This window comes from Dipodomys ordii, unplaced genomic scaffold, assembly GCF_000151885.1.
Source record: "Dipodomys ordii isolate 6190 unplaced genomic scaffold, Dord_2.0 Scaffold82, whole genome shotgun sequence".
Lineage (NCBI taxonomy): Eukaryota > Metazoa > Chordata > Mammalia > Rodentia > Heteromyidae > Dipodomys > Dipodomys ordii.
In genome coordinates, this window is record NW_012267298.1 from 11,605,057 (window position 1) to 11,617,754 (window position 12,698).

At 60.4% G+C, this 12,698-nt stretch overlaps 1 protein-coding gene across 1 annotated transcript in view; it reads right to left on the reverse strand.

Annotated features, from left to right (window-relative positions):
- Positions 1–12,385, reverse strand: part of Mroh5 (maestro heat-like repeat family member 5) — a 29,084-nt gene extending 16,699 nt beyond the window's left edge. The window contains exons 1-16 of the mRNA XM_013025141.1: positions 12,220–12,385; positions 11,164–11,309; positions 10,370–10,498; positions 9,096–9,255; positions 8,426–8,469; positions 6,939–7,046; positions 6,536–6,652; positions 6,057–6,176; positions 5,206–5,352; positions 4,766–4,888; positions 4,063–4,142; positions 2,912–3,047; positions 1,490–1,585; positions 1,109–1,213; positions 869–877; positions 36–165 (exon numbers count right to left, since the gene is read on the reverse strand). Of these exons, the coding sequence (XP_012880595.1) occupies positions 36–165; positions 869–877; positions 1,109–1,213; positions 1,490–1,585; positions 2,912–3,047; positions 4,063–4,142; positions 4,766–4,888; positions 5,206–5,352; positions 6,057–6,176; positions 6,536–6,652; positions 6,939–7,046; positions 8,426–8,469; positions 9,096–9,255; positions 10,370–10,498; positions 11,164–11,309; positions 12,220–12,385 (1,816 nt within the window). The remainder of the gene's footprint in view (positions 1–35; positions 166–868; positions 878–1,108; positions 1,214–1,489; positions 1,586–2,911; positions 3,048–4,062; positions 4,143–4,765; positions 4,889–5,205; positions 5,353–6,056; positions 6,177–6,535; positions 6,653–6,938; positions 7,047–8,425; positions 8,470–9,095; positions 9,256–10,369; positions 10,499–11,163; positions 11,310–12,219) is intronic.
- Positions 12,386–12,698: the final 313 nt, after the last annotated feature.

The window sequence follows — 12,698 nt, forward strand, 5'->3', positions numbered from 1 at the left end:
CAGGGTGGGGGGAGATCTTTCCGGAGGGCGCTCACCTTTCTGGTGCGTCAGGAGCGGGTAGAGGTGACCCACCCCTTCCAGACTGTGGTACTGGGTGGTCCCGTCTGGATCCTGGCACAGAATACCCAGCATGCCCGCCAGCTTCCCGATCCGCGTGAAGTTCCCCTGTCAGTTGAGGGCATGTTCCTCCCGTGGCCCCCACAGTGCCACGGGTGCCCAGCACTGCCTCTCCCAAACCGGGTGGCGGAGCTGGGGCTGGGGACTAGCAAGATGGGATGGGCTACTAAAGAACGTGGCAATCAAGAGAAAGCCTACGACTAAGGCAATATTGAGGAAAACACAATGGATCCAGGCGCCGGTGGCTCATTCCTCAGTCCTGTCACCCTAGCTGCTCAGGAGATCCAGAGCCCCACAGAAATACGCACAAAGCTCTACCAAGTGTCACATGTCGCTAGCTCTTATTTGTAAGAATAACTGGCCAGCTCACATGCTCTAGTCACATAAATCATCGAATTCATCCATCACGTCGACACAGGATTAATCTTGAGCGAGTCTTTTTGCTCTCCCACTCAAGTCCCCGCATGTGCGCACAGTGCCGGTCCCTCCTGCCACCACTGCATTGGGCCGCAGGCCCCAGGCGGGGTGCTGGTCCCCTCCCCCCGCTGCCCTGAGAGGTCAGCCCGGATCTGAGTGAGAACACGCTCATCGCAAGCTCCGGATCTGAGTGAGAACACGCTCATCGCAAGCTCCCGGGACAGCAGCCACCCTGGCGTGTGGAGGCCCGCGGGGGGTGAAGTGCAGGCGTGGGGGCTGCTCCCTGTGTGGCTAACTCCCCCAGCCCATCTGTGCGGCCGCAGCCTAGCAGCACTTCCTCGGGCTGCCTTCCATCCTCTCCTCATCTCATCCCTCCTGTTACAGGTGAGAAGCGGGGGCTGGAGGACGGCCAGCATCTGCCTGGGCCTCGAGGTGTGTGGACCAGCGCTCTGCCCAGGTCCACAGCCTGCTTCCCGTTCCCTGTGCCCGCGGCCAGGGGGCCTGGCGGGGCTGGGTGGCGCCCAGGGCTCCGGGGCAGAAGGCCCAGGTGCTGGGGCGGGGAGCCGGTACTCACGTCCAGGTAGTGGTTGTGGTTCACGAACTCGAGGAGGCACACACAGGTTTGCATAGCCCGCTGGCGCTCGTGCGCCTTCTCCGACGTCAGCCAGACGTAGATGTGCTGTGGCGGGGGTGGGGGGTCAGGGTGTGGGGGCCGGGGGCATCTCTGAGATGTCCAGGGATGGAGGGGCACGGTCAGGGCTCCGGAAGTGTCAGGGAGGGGTGACGCGGCCCCTTCACCTGGGGCCCACGCCGTTGCCTTGCCCCGCGGTGCCCTCTGCCCGTGCGCCCTTCCCGGGATGGCTCCGTGGTGACGTCCCACGGGTCCTGAACTGTGACCTGGGTGGAGCCCGCGGGGAGGGGGGCAGGGGGAGGAGCTCCTGCACCCAGCCCTCACCGACAGCAGGAGGTCTAGCTCGTCTGACGTGGGGTTCTGCTTGACGAGACTCTGCAGCATGCGGTCCAGGGCCTCCGTGGTCTGCCGGTACAGGGCCTGTACAAGGGAGGAGGTCAGCCGTGCTCCGAGGGCAGAGGATGAGGGCGTCAGTCTAGCACAGCACCTACAGATGCCATGTTCTGCCAGGCTCTACCCCACCGGAGCCCATGGCTGTATCCTGGAAGCCAAGGAAAGGCCCATCCAGTGCACGTGAAGGTGTCAGGGAGGCGGGCGGGGCCACCCAGGCCCAGGGTTCTTGATTTTCTTTCCAGGTGGACTCCTTTCTAGCAGGGCAGGCTGTGTAGGGGTGACCCGGCCCCTCCACAGGGCCCCAGGCTTAGGAGGGCCTGCATTTGCTATATCAAAAGCTGGGCACTGGTGGCACATGCCTGTAATCCTGCCTTCTCAGGAAGCTGAAAGCTGAGGATCATGGTTCAAGGCCAGCCTGGGCAGGAATATCTGTGAGACTCTTATCGCTCATAAATCACCAAAAAGCCAGAAGTGGAGCTGCAGCTCAAAGTGACAGAGCACTAACCTCGAGCACAAAAGCCCAACCACAGCACCCAGGCCCCGAGTTCAAGCCCCAGGACTCACACACACACAAAGAGCCCCGGTTTTCCCTTTGGGCGGTGCCTTACAGACACTGCTGCTGGCTCTGGCTTGGCCTCTCACAGGCCCCTGTGCTCTTCAGTGCCCTGCTCATCAACCCCAGCCTACGCTCCCACTGCCTCACCAGCTGCAGAGCCCCTGAGCGCCAGCCACCGTCTGTCTGGGGGCCACAGGGGGCCAGCTTCACCTCCCAGCCCAGGTTCCTCCATAGGAGGGTGGCAGCGGGAGACGGGAGCAGGCAGGACCCCAGCTCAGCGCCCCCATTTCAGTGCTGACCGAGTCTGATCACGGGGTGCTCTGCCACCCTGGGTGGAGGGACCTCACTCCGTTATTGCTGCACTCAGTGCACATCTGTGTAGACCCAACCCAGATCCAGCCTTGGGAAGGCGCAACAAGAGCCGCGGAGGTAGGTGATGGGGGCTGAGGGAGGCAGCTCCAGTCCCAGGAGCAGGGAAGGTGGGAGAATGTCTGCAGAGGGCCTGACGCCTACTGGTGGTCACAGGGCACGGGCCTCCCTGCCCTCAGCCCTGACAGCCCGGGCCGCTGTCAGTGCTCCTATTCCTGGCAGCCATAGGTGCCCCCTGGTGGTGTCTATGGGACACTGCAGGCATATCTACTGTGCGTCTCAGCATTCCAACCCCATTGTTCCCATCCTCCTTGGTTACCATCCCCAATCCAGCCTGTGGTGTGGCCAGGGACCCTCCTACTTTCTCCCAAGTGGACAGGACAGCAGACAGAGCCGATGCCCTGCCCGGGAGGCCATGGGGGCCTCACCTGTACATTGTGTGGCTCCCTAGAATGGCAGGTGTGCGTCTCCAGGGTGTCGGGCTGCGGAAGGGCAAACACACTGTGGAGGCAGGCGCGCAGCAGCCGTGACTTCCGGTCCGTGTCCATGGGGGGCCTCAGCTCACTGTGGGGGACGCAGAGGGTAGCAGTCTGAGACCAGGGGACAGGGAGACCCCCGTGTGGGGACCCAGGGCCTCAGGCACCGGCACCGCTCCCGTCTACCTCTGACAGTGCAGATCTTAGCTGTCTGCCTCTCGTGGACATGCCTGCGTACATCTGCTTTGCTGGTCCCTGCGCAGTCAGCCCCAGGGCCTTTGCTCTCGCTGTCCCTCAGCCAAGGACACTCAGGCCTCACTCTCTGACCCTTCGGGGATGTTTCTCCACAGCCCTTTCTGGGCAGCCTGACACTGTGTCCTGGAGCTTGGAGGAGCTCCGGGCTCATGAGGTACCCAGACAGCTAGCCCTCGCCTATCAGCTTGGCTGGCCCCAGGCCAAGTCTCACAGAACACAACCCTGTAAGGATTTCTTTCCCTTCCCTGACTCACTGCCAGCCATGTCCTCAGCCCTGAGTGTGTTCTGTGTGCCAGCTACTCCTCCCTGAGGGTCAGAGAACAGGGACAGTCCCTCTTGGCTCAGAACTAGGCCCTCAGAGCCCAGGTGGCTCCTGGCACGCCATGGTTGCTCCACAGCTGTGTGTGTGATGGTGAATTAGGAGACAGGGGCTCAGGAAGGCTGTGGGGTAGTGGGGTTTGAACCCGGGCTGAGTGGATCCGGCTGTCCCTGCCACCTGCCCAGGTGCTGCCAGCTGTGCCCCCTGCAGGCAGCGCTCGGGCCTCTCTGAACTCCCTGGGTGCTCAGGTTCCGGGGGGGCCTGGCGCTCTTCCCCTCCACGGCCGTGGAGAGCGGAACTGGGACCTGCTACCCCAACTGCGGGTCCTGGAGATTCTGCACTCCAGCCTTGCTCTTCCCCTGGGCTTGGCTGGGGTCTAGACTCAGTGTTTCTTTGTGTGTCTGTCCAGCCAGATGCTACCTAGTCTGGGCCGTGTCAGGAGTGGCTGCTCTACCTTTGCATCTGGGAACAGCTGCTGACAGAGGCCTGGGCATAGCAGGGCAGGGCAGGGCAGGGCAGGGCCGCCTACCAAAGGCTGGTGACGATGTTGATGGCCTCCTGGCGGCTGTGGGTGCACAGCGAGTCCTGGGGCTCCTTCTCCATCAGGGCCTGCAAGTCCGTGGGTCAGGTGTGGCCTGCTCTGCCGTGACACTGTGTCTCTTGACCTGAGACCCCAGTCCCGGCTGCCCAGTGCTCCCTGTTCCCCTCTGCATCCGGTCTCTGGAGTCAGACCAGGTCTGAATCCTGGTCACCATGTGCCGGTGGCCAGGGCCTGCGCACTCTCCTGACAGCCTGGAGTTTTCTCCCAGCTGGTCACAGACAGACCCCATGGGAAGCCAGGTGGGCTAAGCTTAGGCCCGGGAGCCCGCAGGGGCCAGGACCCAACGGTGCTCATCAGTGCTGTGGTCACCACTGCCCAGGCTCCTGTCTTCTCCACCCCCCAGGGGTGGTGGTGAGTGAGGCCCAAACCCCCAGCGGGCTGGGTGGGATCCTGGCCAGTGGTGCAGAATGTAATGTCCGGTGCCTGGTCAGCTCAGGGCAGCTGTCAGAACCAGTCACTGGGGTCATGGAGGGTGACAGCCTATCATAGAAACCCACCCGCCACCGCAGGCCAGCCCTGGAAGGGGGCAGGCCCTGGGGGGAGGGGGCAGACCCTGGGGGGAGGGGACAGGCCCCAGGGAAGGGCCTCCTCTAACCCTCCCCTCCGCCACCTTCCCCCCCCCCCCACGCACTATCAGACACTCGAGGAGCTCGCCGGTCTGGGAGAGCTCGTAGCTGTGGGCGCCCTCGCTGCGGTGGATGGCCTCGAGCAGGGTGGAGGTGGCCGTCAGGAAGCTCTGCTTCAGGACGTCGTCCTGCAGGGCGCAGACCCAGGACAGGGGACGGGTCCGACTGAGCCGGGGCACGTGGGTTTTCTTCAAGAATTAGGGAAACCCTAACGCGTGGTGACTGGGGGGGCGGCTGGTGAAGAGGGGGCCCCTGCAGCCACCCAGCGTGTCCCCACCCCACCGGGAACAAGTCCAGGGTTTCTCTAGTGTGTGTGTGGGTTTTCTCATGAAAGCCCAGAGGATTCTGGGAGGAGGGGGCGGGGACTGGGGCAGCCAATAGGAGGCTGGGCCTGGGGGGTGTAAGGGGAGGGGCCTGTGGGACTCGGGCTGTGTAGTCACCATACCCAGGTGCTAGAGCGGAAGTAGAAGACCATTCTGGACAGGATGTTGTCCACCCAGGGGAGGATGTGGGTCCTGGCTTTGGCCGCCACCTGGCCATAGGCGAGGAGGAGGGTGCTGCTGGCCCACTTCCACTGTGGTTCCTCCAGTTTCTGCATGTGTGGGAATACAGACGGAGGTCAGGCTTGGAGGGCGCCCTCCTCCCGGGCACCCCGGGCAGCCGGCAGAACTGGCCATCCAGAGGGGGTTGACCTCAGTTTATGTCAGGAAAACACAGGCTTTTGGGTAGTTGGGATAGGCCATGGACAGGCTGCCAAGGCTGGACACAGGGCACTTGGCTTTGCTGACCTGGCCGGAGGCCAGGCTGCTCATCTGGGAAGGGGACTGGGGGTTGTACCTACACCCAGAGAGACAGTTTCTCACTTAGGTGACCCCCAGAGAGTGCAGGCCTGGGGTGCCCCCTTTCTAGACTGTGTGAGGTCCTTTCTGCTCCTGGGGCCCAGGGGCTCCCGGGAAGTGGGCTGGGACACTGTGAGCGCCAGCAGGGGCTGCTGACAGGTGGGGACAGGAGCGCAGCTGCAGGGCTGTGCTCCGCCCGCCTCTCAGCATCCCCAGCCCTGTCAGGGAAGCTGGGTGTCATGGCTCCGATGGCAGCTATGTGCCGGGCTCTCCTGGGCCGGGAGGAAGGAGGGGGAGACGGAGGTGCAGAGGCGAGGGCTACAGGTAGGGCTGGAATCAGGGTCCATGGCCTGAAGCCCGTGCCCCTGACTTTGTCCCTGGAGCCCCAGTCTGGGGCCCTGGCCTTCGTGGAGAGTCGGTCTGGTCCTGGAGCCCCAGCAGAGGCCCTGGCGGGCACCTTTGAGGAGAAGTTGTGGAGGCTCCACTTCATCGGCGTGCTCTGCCCAAACTGGTCCAGGATGGCCCAGACATCGTCTAAGTGGCGCGCTGCGGCCAAGCCTGTGGTGAGGGCAATGCCCTGTGGGGAGGGAAGCAGCCCGGGCAGAGCGTCACCATGCAGGCCCAGCCCCGCCCCGCCCCTCGACCCCTCCCAGGCCACTGCCCTCAGGCCCCACAGGACTGGCAACTCTGAGCCAGGCAAGAGGACACAAGCTGTGGGTGAGATCAGGGGCTTTCTACAACAGGGTCAGAGGTCAGGCGCTGAGCAGGGCTCAGCGGGACCAGGGGTCCCAGCCTAGCTTGTGATGAGAATCAGCACTCAGCTTGTGACTAGGGCCAGGGCTTAGCTGGGGACCAGTCAGGGCCCTGGTGTGGGTCGGTGACCAGGCTCAGCGCAGGGTCAGGGTGTCCCGGGGCCAGGTTGGTGCTGGGTCCTACCTCCCTCTGCTTGGGCAGCTGATGGGATGTTTGCAGGAGCGCCCACAGGTGCGTTCGGAGGATGGTGCTGTCCTCCTCCGCTTGCAGGATCAGCCCATAGTAGGTGAACAGAAAGGCCTGGCGGAGCGTCGGGCATCCCGTCCTGAGCTGACCTGCCTGGCCTGGCCTGCCGCCTCCTCTGAGCAGCCCCCTGACCTCGGTAGTGCCCTCCCTCCCATCCTACCCTGTGTCGGGAATAAGCCCACCCAAGGGGGCAGTGGGGGAAACTGAGTCCTGCTGCCCAGGCCCACGCTGACTTACACAGCCTGGTTCCCTTCTGGGATGTGGATGGAGTGCAGGTGTCAGGGGCTGCTGGGGGAGGGGGCTCACCTTCTCAGGGGGCTGCCGGGGGGAGGGGGCTCACCTTCTCAGGAGGCTGCTCTTGTGGGGCCCACCCGGGCCTGGTGAGTGCCTCTTGCATCTCCTTGAACCACATGTCTGAGTTCAGGAACTGCCTGGACTTGAGGGCTATCTGTGAGCAGACAGGGGAGGGGCAGGCCGGGCCTGGGCGCTCTCTCTCACCTGAGTGCTGGGGCCGGCACCAGCTCAGCGCCCCAACCCCTGACTTGCTCCTCTGGGTCTCTGGGGTCCAACTCCCCTGTCTGGCCCTCAGCTCTCCACTGGCCCAGTGGATATGCTCAGAGCACACAGGAAGCCCAGGAGCCTGGGTGGCTGCAGGTCAGGTACCAACTGAGCAAGTCTCCAGAACTGGCTGGGGTCCCACGCTGGACAGGTGCAGGTGCTGTCTGAAGATGGCCCTCGGCAGGAAGGCCCGGGAAGCACACCTGCCGTGCACTCCCAGCGGAACCCCGGGACCGTAAGGGTGACTGCATCCGCATTTTTAGGGTGGACTCCTACTTCTAAAGAAGTTCACTGCCAACAAACTCTGCTTGTCAGCAGTCACCTGATGTATTTTAAGTCACCATCTCCTGACTACATCAAGAGGCCACCTTGGAGACAGGCCTGAACCTCTAGGTGTGTGTGCTGTGTCCATGTCCTGTAACATCACTGGCCCGCCCCCCCCTCCCGCCCCATGTCTCAGAGTGACCACCCACTTCCCAGGACTTTAACAGCAGGGGCAGATCCTTGGTTCCTCTACATCCATTGGTGAGCAGAAGTTTTAATTTTGAGGAAAGCAAGATTGTCATAACTGTTTTTTTTTTTTTTTGGGTAGTGATAACCAAAGTGATGGTGAAGGTGATGATGATGATGAAGGTGACTGGTATATGTTATGACAGTGGAGGTGATATTGGAGGTAATAATAATTAAGCAGAGTTTTGCATGGGGCTTCCCCCGCATTTGTTAGTGAAGAAACAGAGGGACAGAAATGAAAAGCAGGTTGCTGCAGTTCACCTGCTATGGCCCGTGTCCCTCTGAGGGTTGTAAGTAAGCCTGTCATGGGGCGGAGGGCCAGAGACGGGGCTGACTGACACTTTCTCCATCCACCCCCATCAGCTTCCTGCCTGTGCTGGTCCCAGCTCTGGTCCCTGAATCTCTTCAGGCCTCCCTTAGTCGCATATCCAGCTCTAGGATGGGGCAAAGCTATTTGTGTGGAACCTGTGTTCTGTGACAAGTGTCTACAGACCGAGATTCAACGCTCCTGTGTTCTGTGACAAGTGTCTACAGACCGAGATTCAACGCTCATGCTCTCCAGTAACCATCTCTCTGCTTGCCATGCTGTTTGCAAACCTCTAATCTGGGGTCTGCCTTCGCACCTCTTTTCCTCTCCTTCTCCCCCTTCTTCCCTTCTACGTATGCCCGCCCCTTCCCCCCCCCCCGCTGGCCTCCCCTCCCCTCCCCCTCTCACTTCTGAACCCAGCACTGCCCTCTGCTTGCTGTTGACCTCCCTACCTGTGCCAGCTGTTCTTCCCAGCGTTTCCTCTGATCCTCGTCCTCTGTGGGAGAAGGACAGGTTCCAGGACCACCTCCTCATGCCTAGTGTTGTCACACCTTAGCCTGATACCTATAGCCCTGTTTACAGCCCTCGTGTCTACAGTCCTCACACCTACAGTACTTATGTCTACAGTCCTCATACCTACACCTTTAAACCTACAGTCCCCACACCTACAGCCTGCATACCTACAGCCTGCATACCTACAGTCCTCACAGCTACAGTCCTCACGCCTACAGTCTTCATACCTACAGCCCTCATGCCTACAGCCTTGCTTCAGCCTGGCTCCCTGGAAGCAGGCAGGCAGGCAGGCAGGAGGAAGATGATCAGGACTGTGTCCCTTGCCACATGGCGGCCCGTGTTCCCACTCCCTCCTGGGGTTGTCTACTTCTCTGGGCTCTGCCCAGCTCCTACTTGTAGGCAGAGAGTAAATGAATGAACAGACGTGGCAGAAGCGGGGCGGGGCGGGATGGTGGTGGGGGATGGGGGTGGGCAGATACTGTAGTGTTGGGGTGGTTGGGCGCTGGCTGACCCTAGCCTCATACCGACTCGCTGAGCTGGTCTCATCTGCCATGGGTGCTCGGGAGCCCCTCTCTATAAGCCGTCCGGCCCTCCCATGCCAGTGCGCACCCTGAGATGATAGTTTGCTCATCACATAGATCAGGCTGCGATGCGGGAAGACACTATTGAGGAGGTGCGTCTCCAGCTGCTGGGTCACTGTCTGCCACGAGTGCCGGAAGATGGCCACCAGCACGTGGCTGGCTGCGTCCTGGTAGATGTCCTCCAGCTCCTGGGCAGGGGCAGGGGCAGCAAGGAAGCCCCAAGTAAGAATAGACTTGCACAGAGTAGCTATATCAACCCATTCTTTTGGAAAGAAAATAGAGGCTGTTGGCATTCCCATGTCTGTGCTTGGACAACAGCTGAAAGTCCCCGGCCGAGGTCACCTCTCCTGGTGCGAACCTCCAGGCTGCACAGGACACGCCTGTTCAACCTGTCTGCCCACACAGCCAGCCGGGCAAGGCTCCAGTGTCTGGCCCAGCTGAGCAGTTCCTTGGGCCAGGCCAGCCCCGCCTGGAGTGGGGTGGTCACGATGCCCCTCTCAGAGAGCACACTGGTGTTTCTCCAGCTCCTTCCCGCTGGAGGAGGCCGCGGGGAGGGGCCGCAGGGCTCTGCCCCATTTGGTGATGTCTGCAGGTGCAGGAGGCAGAGGCCCTCCTCCCAGGACACCAGCAGGCCATGCAGCGGAGTGGCCGCAAGGGCTTCTTGTGGACATGGTGACTTTGATCTGACTTTCGCTTTCAAAAAGCTCTCTCATCTAAAATCTACATTTAGGGCCAGGTGTGGGTGGCTCACATCTGTGAGCAGGAGGCTGAGATCTGAGGATCGCACCATCCTGCTCCATCCTAACCCAACACAAGAGATCAGTGAGGAGGAGGAGATGATGTGGCTAGTCCTCTGCTGTCACTCACATCCAGGCCTCTCTGGCTTCCCTGGGGCTCAGGAAACTGGTCACAGCTGCTGCTCACCAGCTGGCGTCTCCCTCAGGCAAGTTTCCCAACTGAGCCTTAGTCTCTTTAGTAAAGCGGGGGGCTTATGAGCACCTGTGGGGAGGGCACGAGGCCCATCCTGAGCCTCCCCGCTCACTGCCGGCGACACCTGCTGTTCCTATGGCAGAGGCTGAGCACAGCCAGGGGAAAGAGCAAAGAGCCAAGGTCCCTCACCTCAGACATACGACTATTCTACAGGTGTTGTGCTATCATTCCTGTTACCTACTCTGACCAGCTGTAAGTCTCGAGGCTTTGTCCAGAGCGTCTACTGGCCCCGGTCCTCCATAGCCCTGTGTGCTATGCGGTGCCCATGTTTTGGTTGGGGGCTGGTCCCCAAATGGGGTGTGAGGAACTCACCGTGGATTTGGTCATGTTCTCCAGGGCCAACTGTGTGTAGTATTTTTCCCAGATCTCTCCTAGGGAGTCACTGGCTCCAATGACAGTCTCCAGGACCTGGAGTAGCCGGAACTTGTGCCGGTTGGAGATCTGTGGACAGCAGAAGGGTCCGATGGTGCAGGTGATGTCACGATGTTATGAGGAACATTGGTGCAAGGGGTTCAGGAAGGCCGAGGGAAGGAATCAGAGTTACCATTCACTCGGTGGTAACCTGTGAAGAATGCCTGCCTGCCCACCTGCTACCCAAATGCAGCAGACCTGAAAGGAGTGTGTCTCTCTCTCCAGAGGACCGTTAGGGGATTCAATAGAACTCTGTCTTCAAAGACAAGGCATTCATTTGTCCATCCAACCATCCATCCATCCATCCATCCATCTGTCCATCCATCCATCCATCCATCTGTTCATTCTCTGAAGCTCAGGCAGATTTCTCCATCCATCCATCCATCCATCCATCCATCCATCCATTTACCTTACTATCTACCCTCCTTCTTTTTCCCTTCCCTCCATCCCTCCATCCATATATCCACCCACCCATCCACCCACCCATCCATTCAGTCATGCACGCATCCATTCTGAACTAGATGAATCTCTTCCCCACTGTGGGGATCAGAGCCTCTCTGAAGTGGTCTAGGTGTAGCCAGCATGGCTGGCCCACCTTCCCTCCCTTTCCACTCCATACATCAGCATAGGAGGAGATTATGCTTTGCCCCCAGATTATGCAGCTGCTCTCTGTAGGACCTGGGGTTGGAGCCCACCTCTGGATTGTCTTTGAGGTAGTCGTGGATGGTTTCCAACACCAGGCTGGAGCACCCCTGAGCCATTTTCTTGATCTTCTTGATGACGTACTTCAGGTGCAGAGGGTCGGAGCTGTTCATGTCCCGGAGCATCTTGTAGCAGATGGCTGAGGGTGGAGGAAAGGCATAAGGAGGCTGGGCTGTGAGGATGCCACACAGGGTAGCAGGGCTGGCAGGAGGGCAGGGCAGGCTTGGGAATGGCAGCCCTGGGCCCTTGCCCAGGTGGTCCTTGTGGGGTTCAGGATGAGAGCGAGCGCAGATGGTGTCTGTCCCAGCAGATACAGGCTGTGTTCTCCCATTGCCACCCACTCACACATCCACCCACATTCCCACCTACCATACACTCATCCACCCACGCACCTGTCTATCCACCCACACGTGTCTATCCAACTGTCTACCAACCCAGGTACCTATCCATCTGTTTGTTCATTTTTATATTCATCCACCTACATACTCATAATCCATCAACCACTGACTCTATGTCCATGTTTAAATCAATCTATACATCCACCATTCATCCATCCATCCATCCATCCATCCACCCATCCATCAATCATCCACCCACCCACCCACCCATCCATCCATCCATCCATCCATCCACCATCCGTCCACCCATCCATCCACCATCCACTATCCGTCCACCCATCCATCCACCCTCCCATTCATAAATTCATCTGTATTTTCCTATCTTTATCCATCTGGTTTTTGAGCCTTCTATCTTCTAGTCAATCCAACACTCCCCGGTGTTTGAACAAAAAGCAAAACATTCCAGAGAGGGTGCCAGGCCTACACTGGGGTTCTGAGGCTTGGGTGTATGGGGTGGGGGACCGGGTGTTCAGGTTTTGGAAGGCATATCAAGAGGCAGGACATGCCAAGAGTATAAGGAACCCTGCCGCAAGCTTCCTGTAGCCACACTGCCCACTGCCCTGAGGCCCCGCAGGGGCCCGCAGCCCTCCTCCACGGGGATCAGCCAGAGCCCAGCCCCTAAGGGACCCCGAGCCCGGGGCTGGTGAGCACCTGCATTGTAAGCCTCCTCCATGAACTTCTGATGCTCCTGGGGCACCAGAGCTGCCTGGCTGCTCTTGGACTTGCAGAGCAGGATGGTTGTGGGCTGCGAGCGTCTGTCCCAGCAGACGTAGTCCTCTGGGACCCTCGGCCTGCCCGATGACTCCTGGGAGGACATGTCCGGGTGGGAGGAGGTCCTACAATGGCAGAGGGGCCTTGGGGTCAGCATCTGTGGGCACCTGTGTGTGTGCAGAGGCTGGGGACATGCACATGTGGCAATGTTCTTCCACGTGGCCGCCCTTCTGTCCAGTGGCCTGGCTGGGTCCCGGGGGGCAGGGCCGGGCTTGAGGCCTTGGCAGGTGTGGGGACATGGGGTACTCGGGGTGCATGTCTCTCGCTCTCACTGGCATGGAGGCACTTAGGGCCTGGCTCTTCAGGCTGGTACAGGGCCCGCCTGTCCCCCTCTGGCTGCCCAGGTGTCCTGGGGGCTG